This window comes from Osmerus mordax, chromosome 19, assembly GCF_038355195.1.
Source record: "Osmerus mordax isolate fOsmMor3 chromosome 19, fOsmMor3.pri, whole genome shotgun sequence".
In the NCBI taxonomy this organism is placed as follows: Eukaryota; Metazoa; Chordata; class Actinopteri; order Osmeriformes; family Osmeridae; genus Osmerus; species Osmerus mordax.
The window spans coordinates 11,500,777-11,528,359 of record NC_090068.1 but is presented as its reverse complement, the minus strand read 5'-3'; the positions used below and the strand labels follow the sequence as shown (position 1 = coordinate 11,528,359).

General features: G+C 44.7%; 3 protein-coding genes across 4 annotated transcripts; all 3 read left to right on the top strand.

The window, feature by feature from the left end:
* Window positions 1–219: 219 nt before the first annotated feature.
* On the top strand, window positions 220–13,920 carry ehd1b (EH-domain containing 1b). Its single transcript, XM_067257215.1, has 5 exons — window positions 220–976; window positions 4,492–4,589; window positions 11,241–11,653; window positions 11,829–11,993; window positions 12,210–13,920. Exons 1-5 carry the CDS (start codon window positions 579–581, stop codon window positions 12,729–12,731), a joined length of 1,596 nt encoding a protein of 531 aa, XP_067113316.1. The 5' UTR covers window positions 220–578; the 3' UTR covers window positions 12,732–13,920.
* A 240-nt stretch (window positions 13,921–14,160) lies between these two features.
* Window positions 14,161–19,487, top strand: adssl (adenylosuccinate synthase, like). Its single transcript, XM_067257442.1, has 13 exons — window positions 14,161–14,408; window positions 15,010–15,112; window positions 15,445–15,513; window positions 15,679–15,729; window positions 15,846–15,912; window positions 16,264–16,371; window positions 16,656–16,737; window positions 17,164–17,290; window positions 17,429–17,583; window positions 17,914–18,038; window positions 18,243–18,340; window positions 18,913–19,062; window positions 19,249–19,487. Exons 1-13 carry the CDS (start codon window positions 14,181–14,183, stop codon window positions 19,299–19,301), a joined length of 1,416 nt encoding a protein of 471 aa, XP_067113543.1. The 5' UTR covers window positions 14,161–14,180; the 3' UTR covers window positions 19,302–19,487.
* Window positions 19,488–20,731: 1,244 nt separating this feature from the next.
* Window positions 20,732–24,634, top strand: stx5al (syntaxin 5A, like). Of its 2 annotated transcripts, none has more exons than XM_067257273.1 (11): window positions 20,732–20,750; window positions 21,478–21,706; window positions 21,853–21,923; window positions 22,027–22,082; window positions 22,234–22,304; window positions 22,590–22,706; window positions 22,799–22,855; window positions 23,028–23,103; window positions 23,543–23,643; window positions 24,099–24,220; window positions 24,454–24,634. In XM_067257273.1, the coding sequence occupies exons 2-11, from the start codon at window positions 21,497–21,499 to the stop codon at window positions 24,611–24,613; spliced, it is 1,041 nt and encodes a 346-aa protein (XP_067113374.1). In that variant the 5' UTR covers window positions 20,732–20,750; window positions 21,478–21,496; the 3' UTR covers window positions 24,614–24,634. The 2 variants fall into 2 exon arrangements, with proteins under 2 accessions (XP_067113374.1, XP_067113373.1); XM_067257272.1 differs by having other exon boundaries at window positions 20,733–20,791.
* Window positions 24,635–27,583: the final 2,949 nt, after the last annotated feature.

Genomic DNA, 27,583 nt, shown 5'->3' with positions numbered 1-27,583 from the left:
AACGGTTAATCGATACACATTATTACACCCATATACATTATTACCCTTTCCTTTATTTCATATTCATAAGGTACTTGCCATTCTTTTGACAGATTGGATCTTGTCGCCATCTGACGGCGAAATCGTGTAGAGGGGAGGGATGCGAGAAGCTTGAGGTGGTGTCAATCCGCTGTAAAAATTCCCCTGCCTTCCCCAGCCTGCTTTTTTAGCCGAGGAGATTGTAGTTGCCTAGACTCTTCTGTAACGTTATCTACACTTCCAATTTTCTCACAAGCCGCGTGTAGCTAGGCTGTCCATTGCTAAAGTAATAAGCCTGTGAATTTCTTGTCAATTCCAGTTCGAGAACACGTTGTCAGTTATCTCTCAATGGGACAGTGAGCTTTAGAACCCACATTAACCGTTAGCGTAGCTAGCTGAATCCAGCAGACGTTCAGACTTGTCAGTGCAGAGCGACGTCTAGAAACTAGACATTTGGCGACAACGGACTGCAGCAGAGATAGCTATAGTCAGCTGTTAACATATACCAACGATTTGGCTTAAGTTTATTCTACAAGACAGGTTCTGCAAATTTGGGAGTCATGTTCAGCTGGTCAAATAAAGATGGCAAGAAAGATCCAGAACTATTTCAAACTGTGTCCGATGGATTGAGGCGACTCTACAGGAACAAACTATTCCCCCTTGAAGATGCCTACCGCTTCCACGATTTCCATTCACCGGCCTTGGAAGACGCCGACTTTGACAATAAGCCCATGGTGCTTTTAGTTGGTCAGTATTCGACTGGTAAAACTACATTCATCCGGCATTTAATGGAGCAAGATTTCCCCGGAATGCGAATTGGGCCCGAACCGACAACCGACTCATTCATAGCCGTTATGCATGGAGAGCAAGAAGGGCTAATCCCAGGCAACGCTCTTGTGGTTGACCCAAAGAAACCTTTCAGAAAACTTAATGCTTTTGGAAATGCTTTTCTAAACAGGTAAAGAGTTTGTCATATTAAGCTAAACTCATAAAATGTTTCTTTTATACTGGAAATGTTCCATAATGCTCACGCTTGATACCGTAAAGAGCTGAGCCCAGTGAAAGCGACAACATATTTAATTTGAGGCTAGCTGAAGCTAGCCATTAGTAATGGGTAGTGTAATGGCATTACACTAGTAACAACGCAATTTCTCTCTCTCCACAAATAGCGGATTTACGTTCACTTTCTGGGCGCCCTGCTTTGTAACTTCAGTTCTTAAAGAAGGTTTGCCAATGTAACATTTATTTTGGTGTCATGCAAACCTCGCCTTTACTTCTTCCAGTGACTTCTTTTCATTCATTGACTACATAGCCCTGTGTAACAGGGGAGTGGCTCGGCTTGCGCTTTAACTTTCAGCAGATTCCTAGCCCTCTCCCTTGTGTTTCGCCTGCCTTGACTTTGCCGCCGCCAACAAATACAAAAGTGAAATAACCACACTACTGTTTCAGTTGCTTATTTGTGGTTAACCAAATGTTTCTTCACAGGTCACAGGGTAGGGTATTTCGCAGTTGGATTTCCATCTCCTTGACTGTCTCCAGACGTTGTAAATGGGTGTGGCATAGTTTATGCGCCTCTGATTACTGAGGGTCATAGGCTAGTAGCGGTACAGACGAAGTAGTTTTCTAATCATGATTAGGCCTGTTTCCAAGACACTCAAAACTTGTAAAGAAAGTTGTTGTTATGTAATCTTGGTGTTATTATGCGGTGCCAGATAAAAGCACTAAAGATGTAAGTGCAGAAAGACCTCATGTCCCCTGCAACTAAAGATTGAGCAGATTTGAGGGCAAGTCGTTTTTATGGCTCTTGGATTCAATTAATCATTACTTGAAGCAGCTCACAACTCCACTACCTCTCAAACAACTTTGCGGTTAACAGACTGCAGAATATATAATAGGTCAGACCCAGCAAAGATATAGCCTATTCACCTTGAAAGAGGTTTCTGGATGCATGGTCTTAAAAATATATATTTTCAAATCTTCAGCACGCATCAGCACAGAGTGAGTGTAGGGTTTATGGGAATCGCAGTGTTATTAAGCGATTTTGATAACCAGTGTACTTTTAGCGTAGGCCATTGGCCACTGCATCCTGTTTTACCTACTGGACTCCATTTTGAATGCTTTGGGTTGCTGTGAGACACTATTATAATGCAGCAGTAGGCTTTGAGAATCAGCCAATTCTGAGAAATGGTCGGGATTCACATGTGTCACTGTGGTCTTGGAAGTAATGATGTGTAGACAGGTGAAAAAGCAAAACAGGAATGTGCAGTTTGTGGCAAGTTGTGACTTGCGTGACTGTCATCACATGACAGTTTTGTGCTTCAGTTTGATTTCTCCTTGGTGACTTAAGCTAACACATTCTGACAGTCATATGAGGAATGGGGCCCACTGTACTAAAAGTTCTCCCAGGCATGAGAGGGTGGATTGGGTAGAGGTACGGTTGATGGGAAGGCCATGAGGCCTAGTAATGACCACCTGACAGTCATGCTTGGTTGTCGAGTCACTAGAGTTTTCGACAGTGTCAAAAGAAAGGCACCTGTCTTCACGTTTCTCTGTGTGTGGTGCCGCCTCTAGAGCCTAGACCTGCAAACAAGGCCACTGGCAGACTCTAAATCAAAAGTAGACCTGTGACATTTATAGAGGGTAAACCAGTAGCTGAAAAGCCTGAGTCAGGTCTTCATTTCTACCTTGGCAGGAGCAACTAGGAAACTGACTTTGCTCTTTTTCCTCCTCCTACGGGAGAAAAACAAGAGCTAGGAATGGTTCTTCAACCCTATATCATTCCTGACCCATTACCGTTGTTCCTAGGCTATCTATCTCAGCCCTCCCTGTGTTCTACCTGTCACTAACCCCCTCCCATACATTAGCAGTCCAGTCAGGGTGTGGGCTAGGCCGGAGTGCCTCGGTGCCTCTCTGTGCTGTCTCTGTGTGAGTCTGAGCAGCTGTGCTATGCACTAACTAAAAGATGCAGAACACATGTCAGTTGGCAAACACACCAGCGAGGGAAACGCCAGGAATTCAGGATGAGAGTAAATGTGCTTTAAAGGGGGGATGGGAGGGGGGGGGAGGAGTGGAGGAGGGGGGGCTTGGAGGAAGAGGCAGGGGAAAAACTGAGGGAATCACCCATGGCGTAGATTGTGGGAGCTTCCCACTGGTCTGCTGAGAGCTGATACTGAGGATAACGTTCTGTGTGTGACGGCAGCTGGTAAAAATGCAGTAGAATTGGGAAATGGGAGGGGGTCATGAATAATGCTGTAGGATCGGATGGTGGAAAGAGTGAGGTAAGAGCTGACAGATAAGAACACTGCCAAAAACAAGAGAATATCTGCCCATCACTCATTATTTTGCCATTACTTCAGCCTAAAGTCATTTATTTAGTTTTAGGACGCAGGAGTAGTGAGGTCTTGTGTATATATAAGCAGTTTTAGTTTGTATGGTTGATTGATTCGTAATTTTTTGTAGTAGTTTAGTGGTTTGAGATTTGGTTGTTGTTGCACTGTGTCTGGTTAAATGGACTACAGTTCCTTGGCACTTACCACTGAAATACTATAACCATGCACTTCTGGCTCTTGACTGTCTTCTGGACTGCCTATACGCTCTGTTTGTAGGTCACTTTGGATAGAAAGCATCTGCTAAATGAATACAATGTTAAATATAAGCAATGGTGCCCAAGTGAGGGGGAGAAGGTCTACTGCTCTGACGTGGATGGAAACACGTCTCCCTCAAGCTCACTGTTTTTAAATGGAGGAATCCTGTGTTGAGGCGTCACCTTCTGTTTCTGAGGGACGGTTTTGGGTGTTTGGTAGCTGGCCAGCTACCACTTAGAAGTGGGTTTGTTTAGGCAAGAAACTCTTGTATTCAAGGGGTTTATGGCAAACGAAGAGGATGGGAAGTCTGGATTGAGTGTTGGATTGAGTGTGTGTAGGGTGGTCTGTGGCTCAATTGGAGGGTCTCCAGAAACAATAAAGACGGATCTATTTTTAGAAGAGACAGCACTTCTCATCTATTGTCTCAAGACCACATGTGAGGATGTAGGTTCACTTCAAAGACAAACTGCTTCGAACAGATGTCAATTTGAAAGATCAAAACATGTTGTGTTCATCAGAGTCCAAGACTTTTGGCAGTTACTTCATCTTTATAAATAATCTTTCATTGCTGATTGGAATGTATTGGACCAAGAAAAACGCATTCAAACGCTTTGGGCTGTTGCACTCGTAAACACAAAGTAAACCGTCTTAGTACATTTATCTATGTAGCGCAGAGGGAGCAGGTCGGTCATGAGTGAATGTTTTAATCCCCTTTTAAGGTTTTAGTGAACGTATAGAACAAATGGAGAATGTATTTAGTGAGTGGACGATGTATGTGTGTATGGTTAATGCAAGGCAATGCCAAAGAAGAATTTCCATCCTGGATGGACAATAAAGTTGTACTTGATTGCGTGGTTTGTTGATGTTGAGCTGTGTGGTCCTCTGGCAGGTTCGTGTGTGCCCAGATGCCCAACCCAGTCCTGGAGAGCATCAGCATCATCGACACACCAGGAATCCTGTCTGGAGAAAAGCAAAGGATCAGCAGAGGTGCGTGTTTGAAAAGGGGATTTTAAACTGTAAATAAATAAAACATTTGTATTCATTTAGCAGACACTTTAAGCCAAAGCGAGATGCAGGGGGTTGGGGGGGGATTTGGACCTGAGACCTCTTGATCTCTAGGTAAATCATGTAAGCCAAACAGTGTGTGTGTGGAGATCAGGGTCTTACCACTGTCAAGGTGAATGAATGAAAGTGTTTGAGAATGTACGTGTTTTTTGCACAACATCTAAGACCACACCTTCCAAGAGTGCTATCACTGAATCTCTTCCTTGACTTACTTCCCATTTTCCAGGTCCTTTGTTTTAGGATTTTAATCTTTGTAACTTTGCCCTAGTGTATGCTTTTAGAGGCTAGTGTTTCCAGTCATGCAAGGGACATCTATACCTATGGTGTCCAGTGTTTCCCCTACCATTATATTAGGGGGGCGCCCCCCCCCCCCCCCCCAACGGCACCCCCTGCCCCCCCTGGAAGGTCAAGTACATTTAGTAAAAAAAAATAATATATATAATTTCTTTTCTTTTTTTTAACATTTTTAATAAAGCGCCAGATCACAAAATAAGTCATTTAAGGTTACCTTTCCTATAAAACAGCTATAGCTTGCTCTTTTATTAAACAAACTAAATGGCCTTATGTTTTCTATCTTATTTACACAACGGCATGTCATATCTGTCTCTACATGGTCGCCCCCCCCAAGCTGTAAACCTAGGGGAAACACTGGTGTCTCTGACAATGTGGACCATGCTTCAGACACACCCAGAGTGAAGCCGGAGAAATGCATTGAATTCCCTTCATTACCATGGCATTACAACGCACATATTTTAAGCCGTCCTGTTTACATTACTGCATAACAATATCCCCCTGAGAATCATCTGTACCAGAAGACCACCACTTCACAACACGGGCCTGATCAAACCCTTAAGTTATGTCAGAGAAGTTTTTTTGTACATGATGTTTTCGTTTGAGGTGATCGGTGTCAAGATGCGGTACCTTCCTGTCATGTGTGTGCGTCTGTGCGTGTGTGCATCTGTGCGTGTGTGCGTGTGCGCGTGTGTGCGTGTCAAACCTCGGAACCTTTGTATCCTTTCGCCCTTGCCTGGTGTGATGGCTGTGAGAGCCCCCCCTCTCTGAGATGGATGACCTGAGAGAGGAAGAGCAGCAGGGGCCAGGAAACAGTCGCCCACCAGGGAGGGGGGCTGGGGGCAGGGGGGCTGGGGGCAGGGGGGCTGCATGTCAGATGTTGGCTCCTGTAACGGATAGCTGGCAGGGTGGTTCAGACAGGAAATGACGGTGGTTGGTGACTGACGTGGTCGAGTGGTGTCTTTATCAGGTGACTGACTGCTACAGTTTTCTGTTCAATAGAATGGGATCAGGGTGTTTATCTGTAGTCAGATCTACAGAAATACCTGTTCTTACCGTTCACTCCCAATTCAAATGTTCTTCCAAATCTGCCTTCGGCTTTCGGAAGTCTCTAGAACAGGATATGTTTAGCGGGCGTCAGCGATCAAGGTTAGAAATGCCTAGAGAGTCACTGACCTTTAACCCTGTCTGAGTGTTCTGCTAAGAAGTGTGGGAGTTGTGTACAGTTAGTGCTTATGGCTGTGGAAACATAAAAGAAAATGTAAAAAAGGATCACCATAAGTTGAACAGATCGTCAGCAAAGACTGTTGCCCTCTGGAGAGGTCAGGGAAGATAGGGAGGCAGAAGGAGGCCCTGGCTAGGGGCCAGGCATCCATCTTCAGCCCTGCGGGGCCTTGACACGGCCACGCAACTCCTCACCCTGGTGCGAGTATTTCCTCCACGTTCCTTCCATAGCAGGGCAGCGGATGCTTCTGTTGATAGGTGAGGTGTGAGGCTGCGATTGGCTCAGGGTCACCTCAGGGTGAACATACCTGAGGGGGAGATCAAGCACAACACGGTTCCTGATCTCCTGTATGATATCAGAACCACCTCAGGCCTGGTCACGCCACGTAGCTCGGAGGGATAGTTCAGTGGTAGAGCATCTGACTGCAGATCAAGAGGTCGCAGGTTCGAATCCCCCTCTGTTTGTCTTCCAAGCCATTGTCTAAATCAGTAGACATCTGTTGTTGTCGCCTCATTATTTGACAATCACTGTTCCAGGCACAGGCTTTGGAGCACAATTCTAGTGATGGAGAGAGGGGAGTTGGGGTGAGTGTTGAAAGACAGGCAAGGCCTCCTGGTAAGAGAGGCAAATGGTCGTCCTTGAACCACGACCTTGGTAGCAGCGGCATACAGCCTGTCGATGTGTCTGTTGACTAGAGCTCCTCAGGTGTTTGCTTCAGCCCGGGGGCTGGAGAGATCGAAGATCTTTTAAAAACTCCAGAGGAAGTCTCTGTGTGTGGACATGTACTTCTCTCAAGTGTTTACCAAGCACTTTAGTCTGTGGGTGTGGTTGAGGCTATTATTGGACGTGACAACTGGTCTTTTGTGCACTTACCGAGGAGAATATTGAATTCTCTCAGGCTGATGTTCGCTTTCTCAGCCAGGGGGTGAATGTACAGCTTCTTTCACCTTCTCCGGTGACTGTGATGCTGGACATGCCTAGACCTGGATACATGGATCAGGTAAGTACAGTTAGTGGCAGAACTGACTGTGTTCTGATTGGTGGCCAGAAGGTTTCATGTTGAAGGCAGGGCCTGATTCAGAAGACAATGCCCTGCTGTTGCAGTAGTTAAACAGCATTGGAAAATGTGAGGAGGTCCATGTAGTTTCCTCAAGCTTGTCTCCCTATAGCTCACATGCTTGGCACGTATGCACACACACACACAGGAAAGCCACACCAGGGTCAGTGAAGGGTCAATGCACTTCTCCATTGTCCTGTGGCAGAGGAATGGAACATACCAATTGATGGCTGTCAGTCTTCCCCTCACCATCAGCTGAACCCATCTTTCCCCCCTCCACGCACACCTATATACACCTGGATATATCCAGAGTGGGGCTCGGGGAACAGCATGTGTGTCGTTCGTTAAATGGGACAGATCCTCCTGATTCAGTTGTGACTGGACTGTGTTCGAGTGTCCTGGCACAGCCCTGGCAAGGGTGGTTAATAATCTCCCCAAGTCTTCTGACTGTGTCTGTCCAATCCCCTCAACTCACTGACTGCTTAGCCTGGTTACAGCCCTGTTAATCATAATACCAACCCCTGGTTAAGAATGGAAAATAATCTGACGACAGCCTTGGTTATGCTCGTCCTTCTCCCTAGGCCTAGATTTAATCACAACTTGAGTCAGATGGCTGAGTGGTTAGGGAATCGGGCTAGTAATCTGAAGGTTGCTAGTTCGATTCCCGGCCGTGCCAAATGACGTTGTGTCCTTGGGCAAGGCACTTCACCCTACTTGCCTCGGGGGGAATGTCCCTGTACTTACTGTAAGTCGCTCTGGATAAGAGCGTCTGCTAAATGACTAAATGTAAATGTTGTATGATGTCATTACAGAGCCCATGTCCTAGACATAAAAAGGGGAGGTACTGCACTTCTTGTTTGAGAAGCTGTGAAGTTTGGGTTCTGAAGTGTTCTGCAGTGCCTCACACAGTGGTAACTTGACCTGTAAGAAAGGTAATCTCTGTCCTTCTCCGGTCACTCTAGCGGAACCGGCAAGGTCCACTTGGAGAGGGAGCGTTCATTATTTACTGTATACAAGCTCAAGGTCTTTAGTGACTGTAGGCTTTCACCAAGGTGTCAGGTTTCACTTTCTGATACTCAGACAATTCCTGGAAAATTACAAACTAATAAAGAGGCTACTGTGTCTGCTTTCATGTTGGATGAGCTGAGGGTGCAATATGTGACCACTGAAATACTGTTGGAACGATGCACTTCTGATCCTTGATCTGCAGTACTTCTTATAGACAGGATTTGTATGTGGCGTGAAGTAAAAAATGGCTGCTAAATGAATAAAATGTAAAAAACACATGTATCTCGGCCTTTATCTCAGTGTTACCCGTGCTTCTATCTTACTTCTACATGTGCTTCTGTGTGTGTATGAAGGAGAATAAGGAAGACTGGGGGTAAACGGTGTGTGTGTGTGTGTGATGGCTTGAGGTCTTAACTGCCAGTGCCTGTGAGGGCTGAATGAATAAATGTCAGTTTGTGTGTTCATGTCGTAAAAGTGTTTGTTTAATGTAGCGCTGTGACTGCTCATGTAATGGAGGGTTCGACTGGCAAAGACTGGCAGGTTGCGTCACTGCTCTAGACAAACACACACATAATGTAAGGATCCAAACCAAGCTGTGGATCGGTCTGCTAACCGACAAAGTATGTCCCTTTATCACTGTATCCACACTGCAGTGGAACCTTCACAACCTCTACCTCCTGCTGAAATGTATTTGTTTGAATAAAACGAGGCCAGCCCAGGTTTTGACCTATGGCTGCAATGTCAGGAAGGAGATCGCGTAGTGGAAGAGGAGGATGTGGGGGGTGGAGGGCTCTCTGATGGCCTCTCTGGGCTCATGTAGGTGCCTGGGTTTACTGCTCTGGTGTTTTAACTTCATACATTCGAACGGTTAATACCTAACCCAAGCTGATGGAATGTGCAGACAAGGCTGCCGGTCATGGTATGGGCTGGGGGGTAGAGGGACTGTGTTTGTAGTAAACTGGGCCTGATGTGGACAGAGAGCAGCCGTCGGGACAGCTGAGCAGGGCTATTTCTGAGCCCTCCGCTGGCTGGTTTCAGATTTCTAATCTGTGCTTTCGTACAGGTTTAAAAAGCTGTGTCACTTACTGGCTGTCGTTCTGCAAGACATGGGGCTCTGAGCTTGGCGCTTTCTCACGTCACGCAGTGAAACGGAGATGGAGGAGGCCTACCACACATCCTCCTGTTTAATCACGTTATTCTCGACAAGGGTTGTCAGTGGAACATGATATCTGTGTGAATTCAGTGTGCGGGATAGTTCCTCACGGGGAATGTAGAGGGGGGAAATGTGTTAGGAAAGAACACAGGGTGAGCTGAGCCACTGGAAAAACACGGTACAAAACAGTGTGTGTGTGTGTGTGTGGTGTGTGTGTGGTGTGTGTGTGTGGTGTGTGTGTGTGTGTGCCAGGCTCTCTGCTTCATCAGGTCACTGCCTCAAACGTGTTGTGTAAGCGGGGGGTCGTTTTGAGGCGTGACAACGATTACACAATGTATCGAAGAGGGAATGGTTCGCTGTGCTGTTTCATCTTTCCTAGATTGGATTAGGCTGTGTCCTTTTACGAGCGCTTCCTCTGAACGCGCTGGCTGATAAGAGGAGCTGGTGCGGCAGGACTTTGCCAGGTCACGCCTCCGCTGGATCGGTCCAGAGATCACGCTTCCTGCTGACGTTGACAAAACGCCACACAGACCGAGGACAAAACCTTCCTGTCTTTCATTAGGAGACAGCCTCTCCTGTCTAGGACACACCAGGATCACTAATGCAGCCCAGAGTGGGACTGAGAACCTCCATCTCTCTGGCTGGCTTCATGTTATGGATCATCTCAGTGATTTATTAACGATCGGTCACGAGGCGGACAGGAAAGACGGGTTATCATAAGCACACAGACGTTATCATTAGGTAGACAGTGTTCAGTTGGAGTCATTAACTGTTGCTGTTGTCATTTAAATAACTCTTCAAGAATGTCTGCTTTGCCGCGTCATTATTGTTTACGTGTGAACTCTAACAGATCGCTGAGCATCAATAAATGTTCCCTCTGCCCCTGGTGTCACTGTACTTCCTCAGCTCATTTGAAAATCAGTGGACGTTGATATTGCAGTCCCCCCTGCCACCTCCCCCCAAAGGGAATAAACTGAACTACTGCGATTGTCTGGCCACCGTCTGGGCCCCCCCCCTTATTGGTGTCACAGAGTCAGATACGCTCTCAGCACAGAATTAAAAAGATAAATTGCTACTGGAAACAGTGGTGGGGAAGAGGTCTCTGAGTGAGCCCAGTGTCTACGCTTCACGATTTATTGCGCCCGAGGCTCTTTCCTGTTTGTCATTCCGGAGGGGGATGCGTGTCGGGAGTGGTGGAAGGACACACCAGCTCTGGACAGGGCAGGGAAAGGGCTGCGCTCTGAACACTGCAGTTCCAAGTCACCATTCGGAAAACACAACCTACTAGTACACGATTGATTTCCTTTTAATGGATGGAAAATGCAGTTGTTTTGGCCTGTGTCACGATGATGAAATGCTCTTTTAATGTTAAACCTGAAAGAAGTGGGGTGTATTCACTGCCCTGCTCTGAGCCTGGTGTGTTCTCTGCAGCCAGGATTGTGTCCCTGTCACACTCGGGGGAGCAGGAGACTACGGAGGAGAGTCTTATTTAGTTTGAAGTTTTCCTGGAACAGGAAACGCACGCTTTGTTTCTCTCATTGTGAAATGTACCTTTGGGTAGATGTGTGTGTGTGTGTGTGTGTGTGTGTGTGTGTGTGTGTGTGTGTGTGTGTGTGTGTGTGTGTGTGTGTGTGTGTGTGTGGTGGGTGGGAGACAATGGAGACAGGATGGGAGGTGGGAGGGCTCACTGCCATCTGAGTTGATGTATCTGCTCTTACAGAGAGAAAGAACCCGCCTGACCAACAACAAAAAAACTGGATTTATGTATGATATAAAATTGCCATCCACTCTTGGTAAGATCCTTGAGATGACCAGGCCCTTCCTCCTGTTTCCTGGCAGGTTATGACTTTGCCGCGGTGCTGGAGTGGTTCGCCGAGCGCGTGGACCGCATCATCCTGCTCTTCGACGCCCACAAGCTGGACATCTCCGACGAGTTCTCAGAGGTGATCCGTGCCCTGAAAAACCACGAGGACAAAATGCGCGTGGTCCTCAACAAGGCGGACCAGATCGGAACGCAGCAGCTCATGAGGGTGTACGGCGCCCTCATGTGGTCGCTGGGCAAAATCGTCAACACCCCGGAGGTGATCCGGGTGTACATCGGCTCCTTCTGGGCCCAGCCCCTCCTGGTGGCTGACAACAGGAAGCTGTTTGAGGCGGAGGAGCAGGATCTGTTCAGGGACATCCAGGGGCTCCCTCGCAACGCTGCTCTGAGGAAGCTCAACGACCTCATCAAGCGTGCCCGTCTTGCCAAGGTGAGGTGGAGGGCACTGGTGTTTTAGCACAGGAATGTCCTGCCTGTTAACAATCGCTGGTATTTCTGTCACTTCGTTCACTTGAAAGAAGCCAAAGATCAATATAAATATGGAATAGAAAGAAAATGTATTTAATAATTGATGTATTTCATCATTTCTCCTCACCTCCCTCCAGGTTCATGCCTACATCATCAGCTCTCTGAAGAAGGAAATGCCCAACATGTTTGGGAAGGAGAACAAGAAGAAGGAGCTAATCGCCAACCTGGGAGAAATCTACCTGAAGATTGAGAAGGAACATCAGATTTCACCTGGAGACTTCCCCAAACTGGCTAAGATGCAGGTACGATACAACCACCTCCATCTTGTTTGTCGACTTGATACTGTTAGAACGATGCACTTCTGATCCTTGATCTTCTGCTGTACTTTCTCCACACACTATTTGTACGTTGCTTTGGATAAAAGCGTCTGCTAAATGAAGAAGATGTAAACAAAGCCTATCCCTGATCCATCCCTAACTTCATGGCCCTGATCCCTGTCTCTTCACCCTTGTCAACAGGAGATCCTGGGAGGCCAGGACTTCAGTAAGTTCCAGGTCATGAAGCCCAAGCTGCTGGAGTCCGTAGAGGACATGCTGGCCAACGACATTGCAAAGCTCATGACTCTGGTCCGCCAGGAGGAGGCTGCCATGCCCAGCCAGTCTGTCCAGGGAGGCGCCTTCGAGGGCACCATGAACGGACCCTTCGGCCATGGCTACGGTGAGGGCGCGGGGGAGGGCATCGACGAGCTGGAGTGGGTGGTGGCCCGGGACAAACCCACCTACGATGAGATCTTCTACACCCTCTCTCCGGTCAACGGCAAGGTGTCTGGAGCCATGGCCAAAAAAGAGATGGTGAAGTCCAAACTGCCCAACACTGTTCTCGGAAAGATCTGGAAGCTGGCCGATGTGGACAAGGACGGTTTCTTGGATGACGATGAGTTCGCCCTGGCAAACCACCTGATCAAGGTGAAGCTCGAGGGTCACGAGCTTCCGACTGACCTCCCAGAACACCTTGTGCCTCCCTCCAAAAGGGGACTGTAGACGGGGGCCGTGTCTCAGATGGAAGTATATGTAGGAGGGATCTAGATGGGGGCGGTAATAGGAAGGGTCAGGGGGGAAGGATGGGAGGAGTTAAAAGGGACTATGAAATGAAACGGGCGACAGATGTTGTTTTGTAAAGGGTAGGTTGTGAAAACTGGGCAGCGTGAAGTTACGGGGTTGAGAGGTAAAGGAATAGATTAGAGATTAACTATATGACCATTAGCGTAGTAGTCCATTTACAGATGCAAATGGTAGAGAATAATACGCATTTACTCATTAATGACTGAAAAACCTGATCCTCATGGCTATATTCCTAATTTTGTTTAACATTAGGCCATCAACACTCACTTTAAATCAATCATTAGATATTTAATATTACACATTTCTGACATTAATTTAGTCAACAGGATCCTGGCCAGTTACAACTATAGATGGAAGGATTTTCCTACATGGCACAGTTATATTACTCCAATAGAGGTGACTATTGAAAAGGATGGGGTGTTTATTTTGCATTTATGGTGGAGACATGTTATTTAATCAGTTTCAAAAATAAGTCACAACTTGGGTCTGGATGATTGTCACCAACCAAAACCGTGAACACTGGCTCTTTTTGAATGAAAACAAGACACTCGAGCACAAGGCCACACACCCTTCTGTTTGTGTTCTGTTGTGGTTCCCAACATGCCACTACTTTTCACAATAGAGGGAGATTATCCTACAGAGAGAACCATTGTTAACCCTTGAATGATACTGTGACATAGGGGAGGATGGGATGAAATTATTTTAGACTTTAGTACCTTTCTGACTTACCTAACCACAGGTTCTTTGTTTTATTAAACCTTTGCCTGAAGTTGCCTTCTGAAGCCATTGATATGTTATAATGCCACTATAACATTTGTGTAGTGTATTGCTTTGTCAAGCTGTAATATCCTAGGCATAGGGGGAGTGTTGCAGACAATGTACAATGGAATAGGATGACATTTGGAAGAGAAGTTCTGCACCCTCCAAATACCACTTCAGTGTTCATGGGTCGCATTGTATGAACACCATTAACATCTTTGGTCAGCCTTAATACCAAAATTGTTGGAGTACTGTGTGTAGGTGTGACTCAACTACTTTACAGTCCTCTCAAATGTTCATATGTACATTGTTTTTGGTCTATTTTGAAATAAAAGTGTATTATAATGTGCGTCGGATGTTGTACATTTATTCAGTGTCGTGTAAAAGAAATGGTGTGTATGTCATAGATTTCTTTTACATAGATTTGAGATAACTGCAACTGTCTCCATATACATGTTTGCAGTATTTACGTGCTGTCAATGACGTCACTAACTAGGCTATCCATTTTTAAATCTGATCTGGGGTCCGTTGTTGCTAGGCTACTTCCTCTGCGAAACCGCGCGAGTTGATCTTCCGGTAGGCCACACGGAGGAAAGAAAGGCAGGCAGCATGGCAGCGGCAGACAGCACAGTGTCTAATGGACAAAAAACGGATTCTCTTAACGGCGAGCCTGCTATTAAAAGATCACGGGAGAGTGCACAGGTTGAGTCGCTGCGGATACCGAAAGAACCTCGTAATAAAGTTACGGTGGTTCTCGGGGCTCAATGGGGTGATGAGGGAAAGGGGAAAGTGGTTGACCTGCTAGCCATGGATGCGGACATTGTATGCAGGTGCCAGGTAAGGTTATGTCAGCTCTCATTAACGAGCGAATCGAAAAAGTAATTAGTTGTTAGCAATGTAGATCAGATTTGTTTAAGATAATAATTTTGTTTTCAGGAGTTAATATTTGATTTTTAGTCTCAAAAGTGGCTAGCTTACGCTGGGATGCAGCATGCTATCGTGTAGCCAGCAGGAAGCCCACGACTTCACTGTTCAGTCATGCAGCCGAGCTACTGAGCAGGTTTAAATATCTAAAGCAGCTAGGTAGACATGGCTATCCAGTTACCTCGATAATAACCTGTCCGGAATTTGGCTTGTTGAACAACTGACTGACTGCAAACGTTTGACCTCTTTTGTGACATTGCGCGCTTTCCGCCCATTCCCCCATGGTCTGATCAATTCCAAGAACAGCCACATAACGTTTGTTTTCTAGATATTAAAGCGAGTTAACTAGTTAGATAGTGGGACGCAATCACTTTTACCCAGTTGACGCTGCTGAGCATCACTTTATTCCGTTGTCCAGTAACTTTTAGGGGTCCAGTGACTGTCATTGATTAAACATATGTAATGAGTGATTTTGTGGTTGTGGCCGATCCTATCTTCATGCTTATTTTTACAGGGGGGCAACAATGCAGGCCATACAGTTGTTGTGGACTCAGTGGAATATGATTTTCACTTGCTGCCCAGCGGAGTACTGAACAAAAAGGCTGTATCGTTCATTGGTGAGTCAGGCGTTTCATACTCAATTTGAATGTTGACATTTCCATTCGTTTATTTATTCCCTAGTTTGTGCATATTTACTGAGGAAACTAAATTAGTTATTCTATTGAGTTTTGTAAACAAAGACAACACGTAGTACTTAAGATGTTGTTGTTGTTACACTCTCCTATCAGCAGAGTTGTGCAATATTGCAGTTTAGATGAAGCTACTGTTGTGTCTGGAAAAACAGACCAATCCTTGGCTGATAAACATTGAAATACTGTTAGAACTTTGCACTTCTGGTCTTTGATTATCTGCTACATCTTAAATTAATACATGCATATGTAACCCGCAGGTAACGGAGTAGTAATACACCTGCCTGGGCTTTTTGAGGAAGCTGAAAAAAACTCCAAGAAAGGCAAAGGTGAGCAGAGATCTTTGAGGCTGTTTGAAATCGCAGGGGGAAAATTACTGGTACAACAACTGTTACGTTGTAGAGCCATGTCTCAATTTCACTGTTCAGGTGACACGTCACTCTGTATATTTGATAAACAAAAGACGATATCACTTTGCTTGTGTCCTGTTTCAGGCCTTCAGGGATGGGAGGACAGGTTAAAGATTTCCGACCGAGCTCACATCGGTAGGTTGTGTTAGTGGGTTCGTTGTTGAAGTATCTGGTCTACAAGAACGTTTCAGTGATGTTCTTTTAAAAATCGATTAATGTACTTATTGTTTTTCCTTTCGTGCGGTCTTTAGTGTTTAACTTCCACCAAGCTGTAGATGGCATCCAGGAACAGCAAAGACAGCTCCAGGCAGGAAAGAAGTGAGTGACCAAACTGTACTGTCACAGGGTTTCCCGCAGAAAATGTTAGTTGGGTGGGGTTTGGGGGGGGGGCTAGTTTGTGCGATAGACTAATGCGTTCTGCAGAGAAGAGAGACTGGCGTTGGTCACGGATTGGAATGCAAGGGAGAAAACAGGACAACGGCGGATATCAAAACCAAAAAAAAACTGAAAAGTGCTGCGGGAAACCCTGAGTCATGATAGCTTCTTCCTCAATTCAACAACGGCCGTTAACATTCAGCCGAGAGTCATTCTTGATCTAATGGGGAACCATAAATTAATGTAAACGATTTACTTGCTCTTTTAATGTTCTCACGCTGGTTTCTTCTCCAGTTTGGGAACCACCAAAAAGGGCATCGGTCCGGCCTACTCCTCCAAAGCTGCTCGCAATGGGCTGCGTGTCTGTGATCTTGTGTCCGATTTCACGGTGTTCGAGGAAAAGTGAGTGTTACATAGTAAGCCCTTAAACAACAAGAACCAGGATGCTTACCGTGTATATTTGAAGAAAGCTGTACCAAGACACAGTTAGTACAATTTGTACATATTTATTATAGTGGTTGCCTGGCCTGTTGAGACACCTTTTGCAGGCACGTCCTTGAATACACAAGACTGTCAGAAAGTTGTTTACCTCAGGACTTGATTAAACTTGACTAAACTAGCTGGGAGCTTTGTTTTCATCATTAACGACTCCATATCCCTTTTCCCTTTTTTTTTTTTTCTTCCAGGTTCCGTGTGTTGGCAGACCATTTTCTTAGCATGTACCCAAACCTCAACGTTGATATTGACAGCGAGCTTCAACAGCTAAAGGTGAGCATAACAGAATGCAGTGAATAAAGTAATGCAGCTAGTACGCTCCAATGACAAAGCCCCACCCTAAACGCAATTGTGGAGGTATTAGAAGGGTGTGGCAATCCCTTCTACTACTTCTGTCTTACCAACTGACTTTCCTCCTAGTATAATGAATTAACTTTTTAAAAACATTCCTTCTACAAGTACTGATGTCATTGGATTAGTGCAGTGGTTCTCAATCCTGGTCCTCGGGAACACCTGCCCTGCATGTTTTAAATATTTCCCTGCTCCAACACACCTGATTCAAATAAATGGGCCTGATAACGACCCATTAATTTGAATCAGGTGTGTTTGAGGAGGGAAACGTCTAAAACATGCAGGGCAGGGGGTCCCGAGGACCAGGATTGGGGCTCTGTGGTTGCTGACCGCCTCTGCCTTCGCCAGGACTATGCTGAAAGGTTGCGCCCTCTGGTGACCGACGGCGTGTACTTCATGCACAAGTCCCTAACTGGGCCCAGCAAGAAGATCCTGGTAGAGGGAGCCAATGCAGCCCTGCTGGACATAGACTTTGGTAAATGACGATGGGTCTGGGATGTACATTGTCAAAGGATAACAGATAGTTTTTTTTATATCAGTCATTTTCGAAGTGCAAAACTTATAGATTGAATTGCTCGTCGATAAACAAAACAAACGTTTGTGTTCATGGCAGGGACGTACCCCTTTGTGACGTCATCCAACTGCACAGTTGGGGGGGTGTGCACCGGCCTGGGCGTGCCCCCCTCCTATGTGGGGAGAGTGTATGGCGTGGTCAAGGCCTACACCACCCGAGTGGGCGTAGGAGCTTTCCCCACCGAACAGGATAACGTGAGTGGAGACGGACGCTAGCGTCCAGCAACCATGGCCCGTTCATCTTTATTTTTCACTGCACATTTGATAATAATAATATTAATACTTTATTTATATAGCACATTTCATACAATAATTGCAGCTCAAAGTGCTTTACACAAAAACAATATTGTAAGTAATAAAACCCTTCTGAACACAGGCCGCAGTCTTTGCAGTAAACAAGAACAATTTCAGACCTTTTGCAGAGCAGTCCAGAACCTATGTTGATACATGAAACACTTTGTGTTTTGACACTGACGTGATCTTTGTGTGTGTGTGTGTGTGTGTGTGTGTGTGTGTGTGGTCCAGGAGACAGGATCCCTGCTGCAAAGCAGGGGGAGGGAGGTGGGTGTGACCACAGGCAGAAAGAGGCGATGTGGTTGGCTGGATCTGATTCTGGTCAGATACGCTCACATGGTGAACGGCTTCACTGCGTAAGGATCTTTTATTAACTCTTTTATTATAATTTTTTATAATAGTTATTTGGTTTTCTTTCTTTTCTGAACTTCTGCTGCATTTTCTTTTGTAACCTTATTCCGACCCACTGTATTGGTCCCTTGTTCTTTGATTGTACTGTCAATCTGAAGTTGCAGCTGGTTGTATTGTAATACTTCACAACCGTTGATCTTCTCTCCCAGTATTGCTCTGACCAAGCTGGACATCCTGGACACGCTGCCCGAGATCAAAGTAGGCGTGGCCTACACTGTTGACGACCAGCCTCTTCCTAGTTTCCCTGGTAAGCACAGCCTACTCCACCAATCCTCTCATTCATGCTTCTGTCAGTAAACAGTCTTTTGGACCATTCGTCTCATTACCTTGACCAGGGGATGGGTGTAGTTCAGGGGATGGGTGTAGTTCAGGCGATGGGTGTAGTTCAGGGAATGGGTGTAGTTCAATGGGAGGAGCTCATATCAGGAGGTCCAGATTCCTCCTCTTGTGGCTTCGGGGTAACAGCTCTGCTAACATTATGCTTTAGCTACATTACGTTAAGCTTGCTCACAGAAGCAAGTGAACGAGAACTGGTCAGAAAGCTTGGATGTGATGTCGCCTTGTTCTCAGAAGCACCGTGGGCTATTTCTTTCTCCTCCTGGTTTATCCTAATCTCCTGTGTACATTTAGTCATTTAGCAGATGCTCTTATCCAGAATGACTTACAGTAAGTACAGGGACATTCCCCATGAGGCAAGTAGGGTGAAGTGCCTTGCCCAAGGACACAACGTCATTTAACACGGCCGGAATCTAACCGGCAACCTTCTGATTTAATAGCCCGATTCCCTAACCGCTCAGCAATTTTGACCCCCTTTTATAGCCAACATGGACGTGTTGACGCGGGTGTCGGTGCAGTACGAGACCCTGCCGGGCTGGTGCTGCAGCACGGAGGAGGTGAGGAGCTTTGAGGGGCTGCCCTCCCAGGCTCAGAGCTACATCCGCTTCATCGAGGAATTCCTCCAGGTGCCAGGTGAGTGAGAGAGAACTGAAAGTTGCCGAGCAACCAGGCCCGTCTCCACACGCCAAGCAACTTCTGTCTGTGTTCTGGAGTCTCGTCGGTGTTTGGTGAGCCGGGATGAGGTCGTTCACAGCAGCCTGGACCGACCTTGTGTGTTTGGTGGTTCTTGACGGTCGTGTGCTTCTGTTCTGGTTTCAGTGAAGTGGGTCGGAGTGGGAAAGTCCAGGGAGAGCATGATCAAGCTGTTCTGATTGGCTCTGGGTTCAGGAACTAGCGATTTGCTCAAGCTGCTTGGAACAGGAAGGACCGAACCCAGCGTGGATAAAAAAAAAAAAAAACAACATCTGTCCTTAAATAACCATCACCAGCAAAGTTGTGTGTGGAATGTTTAGAGTGCCGTTTATGGTCCAATTTAAATATACCATATTTGTAACCTGCATTCCATATCTCTTTTTCCCCCTAATGGGGCATGTTAAGAGATAAATTGGCTCTGTTTTTGAGATGATATATCATTGTAGCTTATGTAAGCCAGCTGATGCACTGGGAATTTTCTGACCTCGCAAGAGTTACTCTTGTTTTTGAAATTATAGACAACATTTTGGTCGCAGCTTAAAAATGCAGTCTTTAATGTTTCAATGAAGCATTCCCAGGTGTTTGCAGTTGTGTGTAGATCTGGAGTATATCACAACCAAAAATAATCCACTTGCTTTCTCTGCTTTGCTTTTTGAGGAAAACAGTGGATCATGGTTTAAAGGGATACAAAGTTAAATGCACCTCGTCAGGACTGGCGTCGATCTTTCCCAATGATTTCTATAACTTGCAAATAGCTTCTAATATGATTATACAACTGCATGATTTTTGTTTTGTTTCAAATGTTCTAGTTTTAGATCTTAAATGGCCTCACAATGTCGATTTTATTCCCCCACAAATGTTGCTTACCTTGACATGCAGAATCGGTTCCACTTGATTTGAGGTGCTTTGATGGACGTTGTTGTGGTAAAAAAAGTTTTTTTGGCAAGGTTGATGATGCAAAAGGGATCATGTCTTAAAGCCTCAGTTTAATATTGGATCAAGGATGTTTAGTGCACAAAAACACATTGACCTGTGTTTAAAACAATTAAACTCAAAAATATATAAATAATTTGGAGTGGTCTTCCACATACTCAATGTAATATAGGCTTCATATACACTACTGTTGTCTAACATTCCATCATTGTGTCAATAAATAAAATTAAAAAATTAAATAAATTAAAAAAAACGTTGGCCATCTATTGTCGAAGTCTTCACTTAATTAACACCAAACTTTTAAGGCATGCAAGTTTATTTGTATAGCACATTTCAACAACAAGGCAATTCAAAGTGCTTCACATAAAACCATTAAAAGCATCAAAACAATGCAAAAGAAAACAAGATTTAAGAACATTCAATAGCAATTAAATCTCATGCTGATGCGATTACACTGTGGACATAATTCAAGATCCCTACTACACTGATGTGGCAGGAGGCATATTTTACATTCATTAAGCAGACGCTGTTATCTAAAGTAAATTATGAAAGTTTTGTAAGTCTGTACAGCGGATAATCAATTGGTTTATTTAATAATGGTCTGTCTAGGCTTCTGTACAATCAATGTCTCTTTATAAAGGGGACGTGGCGCTGACGTCAGCGCTTCGAGGAAGTGCCCGGATTTCAACATAGAGGTGAGCAAATTGAGAAGCGAAAGACGAAGTACTTAGTAACGGTAAGGGATATTTGACTCAAACTTTCACAAACTAAATGAGGAGGAAAGTGTCCCGTGTGTTTTGATGTGTAATTTATTCGTCGCATGACAAATACTAGCTAGGTAGTAACTTGAAGTAGCCTAAAAGCTAGCTACGGTAGCCTACTTGTTAACTCTAAAATATTAGACAAGTCCAGGTTAGCATGCTACTGCTAACTATCAACAAGAGAGACTGATACACCAACGTTTACCATCTCGATGTCAGCTGTTACTATTTGCTAGTTAGAGCTAGCTAGCTCTAGCCGTCGTTTCCATTCTAACTTGTCATTCTGACCCGTTGCAAATTTATAGAGCTACCTGTACAGTACTAGACTAGCTACTGTACTGTACAATGATTAGGGTTAGCTTTAATGAATAGCTTGGAACAAGATACACACTCTTAACTAAGGCTGGAACAAGATTATAATATCAACTGTAGTATGTCGTTAAACATGAGCAATTTAAAACTGATTTTTAGACATTGAACGTAAGACTAAAGTCAACCTGGGACGGTTTCTGTCTTATCTGCGTTATCACATAACCAAGCGTATGTTGATGTTATGTAATCGGAACATACAAGATGATCAAGTCTTTTCAAAAGACGGCGCGCTGGTTTGTGTCCGCGTCAGCCACACTCCCAAGTCATCCTACACAATGTTCTCCAACAGGTGATGTGTCTGAGCACTCATGAACACGCGACGGCGCCACGGTCCTAGGAGTCAGGAAGGGGTCTACCAAGGACCTTCCCAGACACAGCCGCCCCTGGTGCAGACTCCAGACGGACTGTCTACCTCAGCGCCGTCTCCTCCGGTCCCATTGATGGACATCAGCAACATGTCTGGGAGAGATCGCACCAACGAGTTCCAGTCAGTTTGCCGGTCTCTTCAATCACGACAGGTGAGACCAGGGGAACCAGTTCTGTCTTTAGCTATGATACTGAATTGCCTTGCTGCTATCAGTTTCAAACTGTCAAGTTCAGGAACTATAGATTTTGATTGAACATTGCAGATATTAGTTCTTACTTCTTGTTCTTTTTTCCCCAGAATGGAGTCCAGGCCAATAAACCAGCCCTCAGCGCAATCAGACAACGCAGTGACTTCACCCTCATGGCTAAGTTAGTAACTAGCAGTATTTACCCATGTTACTACTTCTGCTCTCCTGTTTACAGGAACTTTGTCCCTGTTTACATTTGTTTTTTTTTGTACTTTTCTCAACAGGAGAATCGGGAGAGACTTGAGTAACACTTTTTCCAAATTGGAAAAGCTTACTATACGTAAGGATATAAACTTTCATTTTCTGTCTTCTAAATCGCATGTACGATGTTAATCCAAGGAGGTGAGGAGGGCTGTATTATGAGCTGTCTGTTACCGGGGGCGACCATGATCGAATCTTATGATGGATATTTTAACATTCCGTTCTCGCAGTTGCCAAAAGGAAATCCCTCTTTGACGACAAGGCTGTGGAGATTGAAGAGTTGACCTACATTGTCAAACAGGTTGGGAGAAACACATTTATAGGGGAAAGGCATTGTATTTGCATTGGCACATAGAATATGAATCTCATCTTGCAGTTGCAATAGGTTTGGATGAACATATGTATTGTGGCGTTAATTACAAGTGTCACAAAGGTGTTGTATACAAGTATCCTTGCCTAGAGTGCAGTCCATTGCTTCCAAGTCGCTATATCGATGGTCATTTCATTAATAAAGTTAAGAATTTACTTCTGGATTTATAATGTTTTAGATGATCTTAATTGACATGTTGTGTGTTTCTCTTCACAGGACATTAACAGTCTGAATAAACAGATAGCACAACTACAGGGGCTAGTTCGATCAAGACAGAGTCAAAATGGTCAACATCTACAGACACACTCCAACACCGTGGTGGTCTCCCTCCAGGTTAGGCCCTAGTTAGGACACCAGCACATCTCTTCTCTATAAGAGAAACCACCGTTGTTGCACAACTGAAAATTCTTTTTTTCCCATTTCAGTCAAAACTGGCGATGATGTCTAATGACTTCAAATCGGTGCTGGAGGTCAGGACTGAGGTAGGACTAGACCTCCATACACACCTTATACACAGTACACTGCATACTAATGTGATAGTAATGTGGAAACTCAAACATATAAATGTGTAATTTGAAACCCTTATTATTCCTTTGTCTTGTTGTCTCAACTGTGCGTTATGTTCCTCCTTCCGATGACTGTGTTCCCCCGCAGAACCTGAAGGAGCAGAGAACCAGACGAGAACGGTTCTCCCAAGCCCCTGCCTCGTCCCCTAACGCCAACAACTTTGGTGAGAGGAAAAACTACCGTCATGAAAGTAGCATCATGTATAGGGAGTCAGGTGGCTGAGCAGTGAGGGAATCGGGCCAGTAATCATAAGGTTGCCAGTTCGATTCCCGGCTGTGCCAAATGACATTGTGTCCTTGGGCAAGGCACTTCACCCTACTTGCCTCGGGGTGAATGTCCCTGTACTTACTGTAAGTCGCTCTGGATAAGAGTGTCTGCTAAATGACTAAATGTAAATGTATGGAAATAACGTGTGTATTCATCTAGCAGACGCTTTTCTCCAAAGCAACTTGAATCGGTGACCTCTTGATCTTCAGTTCAATGCTCTACATCTGAGCTACATATATCCCCCTATGTTCAGTTGCTGTGCTGATTGGTTGCAAAGTATTTCTAACCTCACTATGATCTGTGTTTTTGCCCGTGACACTCCCACCCTCCTGTAGGTAACTCTGTCCTGATGCAGGACGACTCGAAGTCGTCTGCTGATGTTGCTATAAACATGGACGGACGTGCGAGCCAGCAGCTGCAGCTAGTGAATGACCAGGTATTACCTCAGCACATTTACATTTAGTCATTTAGCAGACGCTCTTATCCAGAGCGACTTACAGTAAGTACAGGGACATTCCCCCCCGAGGCAAGTAGGGTGAAGTGCCTTGCCCAAGGACACAACGTCATTTTTCACAGTCGGGAATCGAACCATCAATCATCTGATTACTAGCCCGATTCCCTAACCGCTCAGCCATCTGACCCCGCTCAGCACATCTCTTTGGTCTCACCTTGCCAGCCTTCATTTTTAAACATTTCACAACTACTTCAGTTTCCACATTGCGAACATATTGCATCACATCTTAGATGTTAAATCAATATACAGATAGTTAATAAATTGTTGTGTGTATGTGTGTATATAGCCGCTGATCGATGACACAGTAAATCATTCTTGGCTTAAATTTCATTGTATATTAAAGCGCGCTCAGTAATCTAAATAATGTGTTTGCTCAGGACTCTTACATCCAGAGCCGGGCGGACACGATGCAGAACATCGAGAGCACCATCGTGGAGCTGGGCTCCATCTTCCAGCAGCTGGCCCACATGGTGAAGGAGCAGGAGGAGACAGTGCACAGGTGGGGGCAGGGGGGACGGGGAGGGGAGGGATGAGTGCATGTGGGTAGATGGTTGGGATGCCGGTGATGGATGGAGGGATGAGATGAAGCTGATGAAGTGGAAAGGAGCCTGGAGAACAATGGAAACAATCCTAAAAGTTTGGGCCCATACAGTTTTTGTCCATACAGTCTGGCTGGGAACAAGGGGGGAGTGTTCGGTCCTCATCTGTGTGTCTCTTCTCCGCGTCCTGCAGGATTGACGCCAACGTGGAGGACACTCAGATGAACGTGGAGGGCGCCCACACCGAGATCCTCAAATACTTTCAGTCCGTCTCCTCAAACCGCTGGCTCCTTGTCAAGATCTTCCTCGTCCTCGTCATCTTCTTCATCGTCTTTGTTGTCTTCCTCGCCTAGGGGGGACGCCCCGGTCGGAGGGGTGTGGGGGGTGGAAGGGGGGGGTTGTCTTTGGGTCAATAGTTGGAAGTGGACTAGAAAAGGGAGGGATGTGTTTAGAGTGAAAAACTTGAGTTAAGAGGTTCTATCTCGTCTTTCTCAGGTTTCAAAATCTCTCACCCTTTTGGTTTATACGAGGTGAAATCAAACACTTTGTGAACCAGGGATGTCATCTATAATATGAAGTAAACTGTGTTCGCCCAGTATAATGATTACACATATATAAAGGCACTATTTCAGTTAGACGTAAACTCTATCTCGCGCCTACTTTGTAGAAAACATTCCTTTTTCTTGAAAGTCACGGTTAATCCAAAGAGGACATGGTCACAGAGAGAAAGACTGGTCTTGTTCTGTGTGGCCTTACTGCTGTCCTGACTCCATTCTGGGCATTCTTTCCTATTAAGCACCTCACTGCCGTCTGTGTTTGTGCGTGGAGTGGGTCAAGGGCCCAAGTGAATCATGTGAATGACCTTTGACCTCCGGTCTCTGCTCTCATGGTTGGAAGAGCTGATTGGCCATGTTTTGGTAATCGTTCACCACCTCACAAGTCTGAACATGCAAGAATCTCACACTCATCGTGTCAGTCGAACTTGGTTGTCATGTTAATGAATCGCGAGCCAAGTGTTTCGTTTTTTTTCTCATGAAGACTTAAAAAGACATCATGTTTTTTTCTTGTGCTGCTTTACTTGTCAAACTACAGGTACTGTCAGTACTGCTTTTACAATACAGCTGTTGTCTAATGTAAAATACTAATTTTCTTTTTATTGTAATTGTGTTAATTCATGGTTTGGACTTTTGAGTGGTAGTAGACATATTTTTCTGTTTTTACTCAAAAATTCATATGGACAATTCTAAGTGTTTTAATCTGTTTAAACACTGTTAACACTTATTTCCTCAACGATTGGCACTCATGGAAGCACAAAAAACATTTTGAAAACAAGCTGAAGTAGAACCCCAAATGTAGAGCAATGATATGTTCAACTAGCTTGTACTTTTAGTGCCACTTGTCAAGAAAGAGTTTTTGTGCTAAAGGAAACATTTAGATGCAGCTTACATAGAACTGTCTTCTCTGCTTTCATGTAAAAAGTGCAAATAATATAAAGAGAAATAAATAAGATTGAAACTTTTCAATTTTTCACTGTGATTTGTAAGAATGTTCTGTCAAACACGATTTCTTTCTTTCTGTCCAGTTTTTGACACAGAATATCACGTCCAGAAAGATGATTCAGGAAGGGCTGAGCCAGACTAATTTAGCTGCTATCCGTTTAATTTGTATTTACATCAGTGGATTATTTACTGAAATAACATTTCCAAAATGAAGTGAAAGGGAGGTCAAAGTGCTGTTTAAAGACCTACCAGGAGGCTGTTGGGCTGACGTGTTTTGGCACTATAAAAGATACATTCACGATTTGAATCTCTTGATTATGACGTGTTCTCTGTATTCGCTCGTCTCCTCCACAGCATGTGGCGTTCCCTCTCAGTCCTCCTCTCCCTCCTCCATCGGGCTGATGTGGGGCATGCTCCTTGTCCTTCTGCTCCTCCTGCTCCCCCCCACGGCTGCCCCACTGGTATTAATCTGCTATTAATACCAGTCTGAGAGAGCGTTTTCCTGACTGGATCAGCCCTTCTCTATCCCTCAGACATCTTAACGTGCTTCAATGCCGTTGGTAAATAACGTCTGCAGTCTAAACCCAGGAGTATTTATATTTTATACAGGAATTATTATTTTTTTGTTATTATTATTATTTTAGATGTGATCAGTCTACAATATCTAGCCAAATGACTGAAAGCACATACAAAATGGTCAGATGATTGTTTTGTCATGAGAGTAATACAGTTCTACCTCCCAAAATGTGAAAGATGGAATTCCAATCATTGGAAATCCAGTCATAACTCTTCCAGAAAAAATAACGTTTTATATCTTAAATATGTCTGTATATTGAACACCCTATTACAGTACAACTCAAGCACATTTTGTATCTTGGTGCTGTCAGGTCAGCTCCCTCTCTTTCTTTAAAAGCTTTTCCGAACCAGCTGTTATTAAATTAATGTGGAAAGGAAGTTTTTGTGAATCGATTCAAGGTGTAAGTGTGTGCTGGATGTTGTCAGGTGTCTTGCTGTCTGGTCTGGTTGATTTCCTGCCACGACTCCATGTCTTTTCGTGGTAAGTCAACAATTATAATTTAAATATTTCTTTTTTAGAATGACCTGAAATCCTCTCTGAAATCTCAGTAATAATGACAATAACGGTATTAAGTTTTATTATAAGTTTGTGTCGGTGATCTCATGCCATACAAAACACAGTAACAGCAATTCATACTAGAAATCCAGAGGATTCACACCAAATGCTTCTTGTTTTTTGTTGTTTTCAGTGTGGGTTTTTTTCTTTGTTTTTTGCAAAGCCCTCCTTCAACTAAATGGGCTTAAAATTGCAGACGTTTGCAAACTAATCAATTTCATCGGCTGAGAAGCTCATGCATCATCAGAAATTGCAGAAAAGAGGTTTAGAGGAAGAAGGCCCTAATGTGCTCCGGATGGAGATATTCATCCACCTCATCTTAATTTCACTCCCCTCTCTTTCCTTGTTTTTTACTCCCTCCCCACCACCCCTTCTCCATCCCTTCTTTTGCTCATGTAATTGCTGGTAAACATGCAACTCATTCAATCAGTTCTCTGTAGATGTTTCAGCCCAGTCCTTTTCCTTGCTTTCAGGGCCCTCTCCATGCGTTTCACCTCTCGCCGCTCATCACTTCTCTCTCCTGTCTCTGTATCGTATCAGTTTCTTTTCTTTCAGTCTGCTTTCCATGAGCCTCAGTTCTCCTAGTGCTTACAAACTGCAGAAACTCAACGCAGAGGAGAGCATTTGGAATCCGGGTTGCGATCATCTCTGGAGGATTAGAAGTAAGAACTCAAACTTTTCCTGAAAAATGT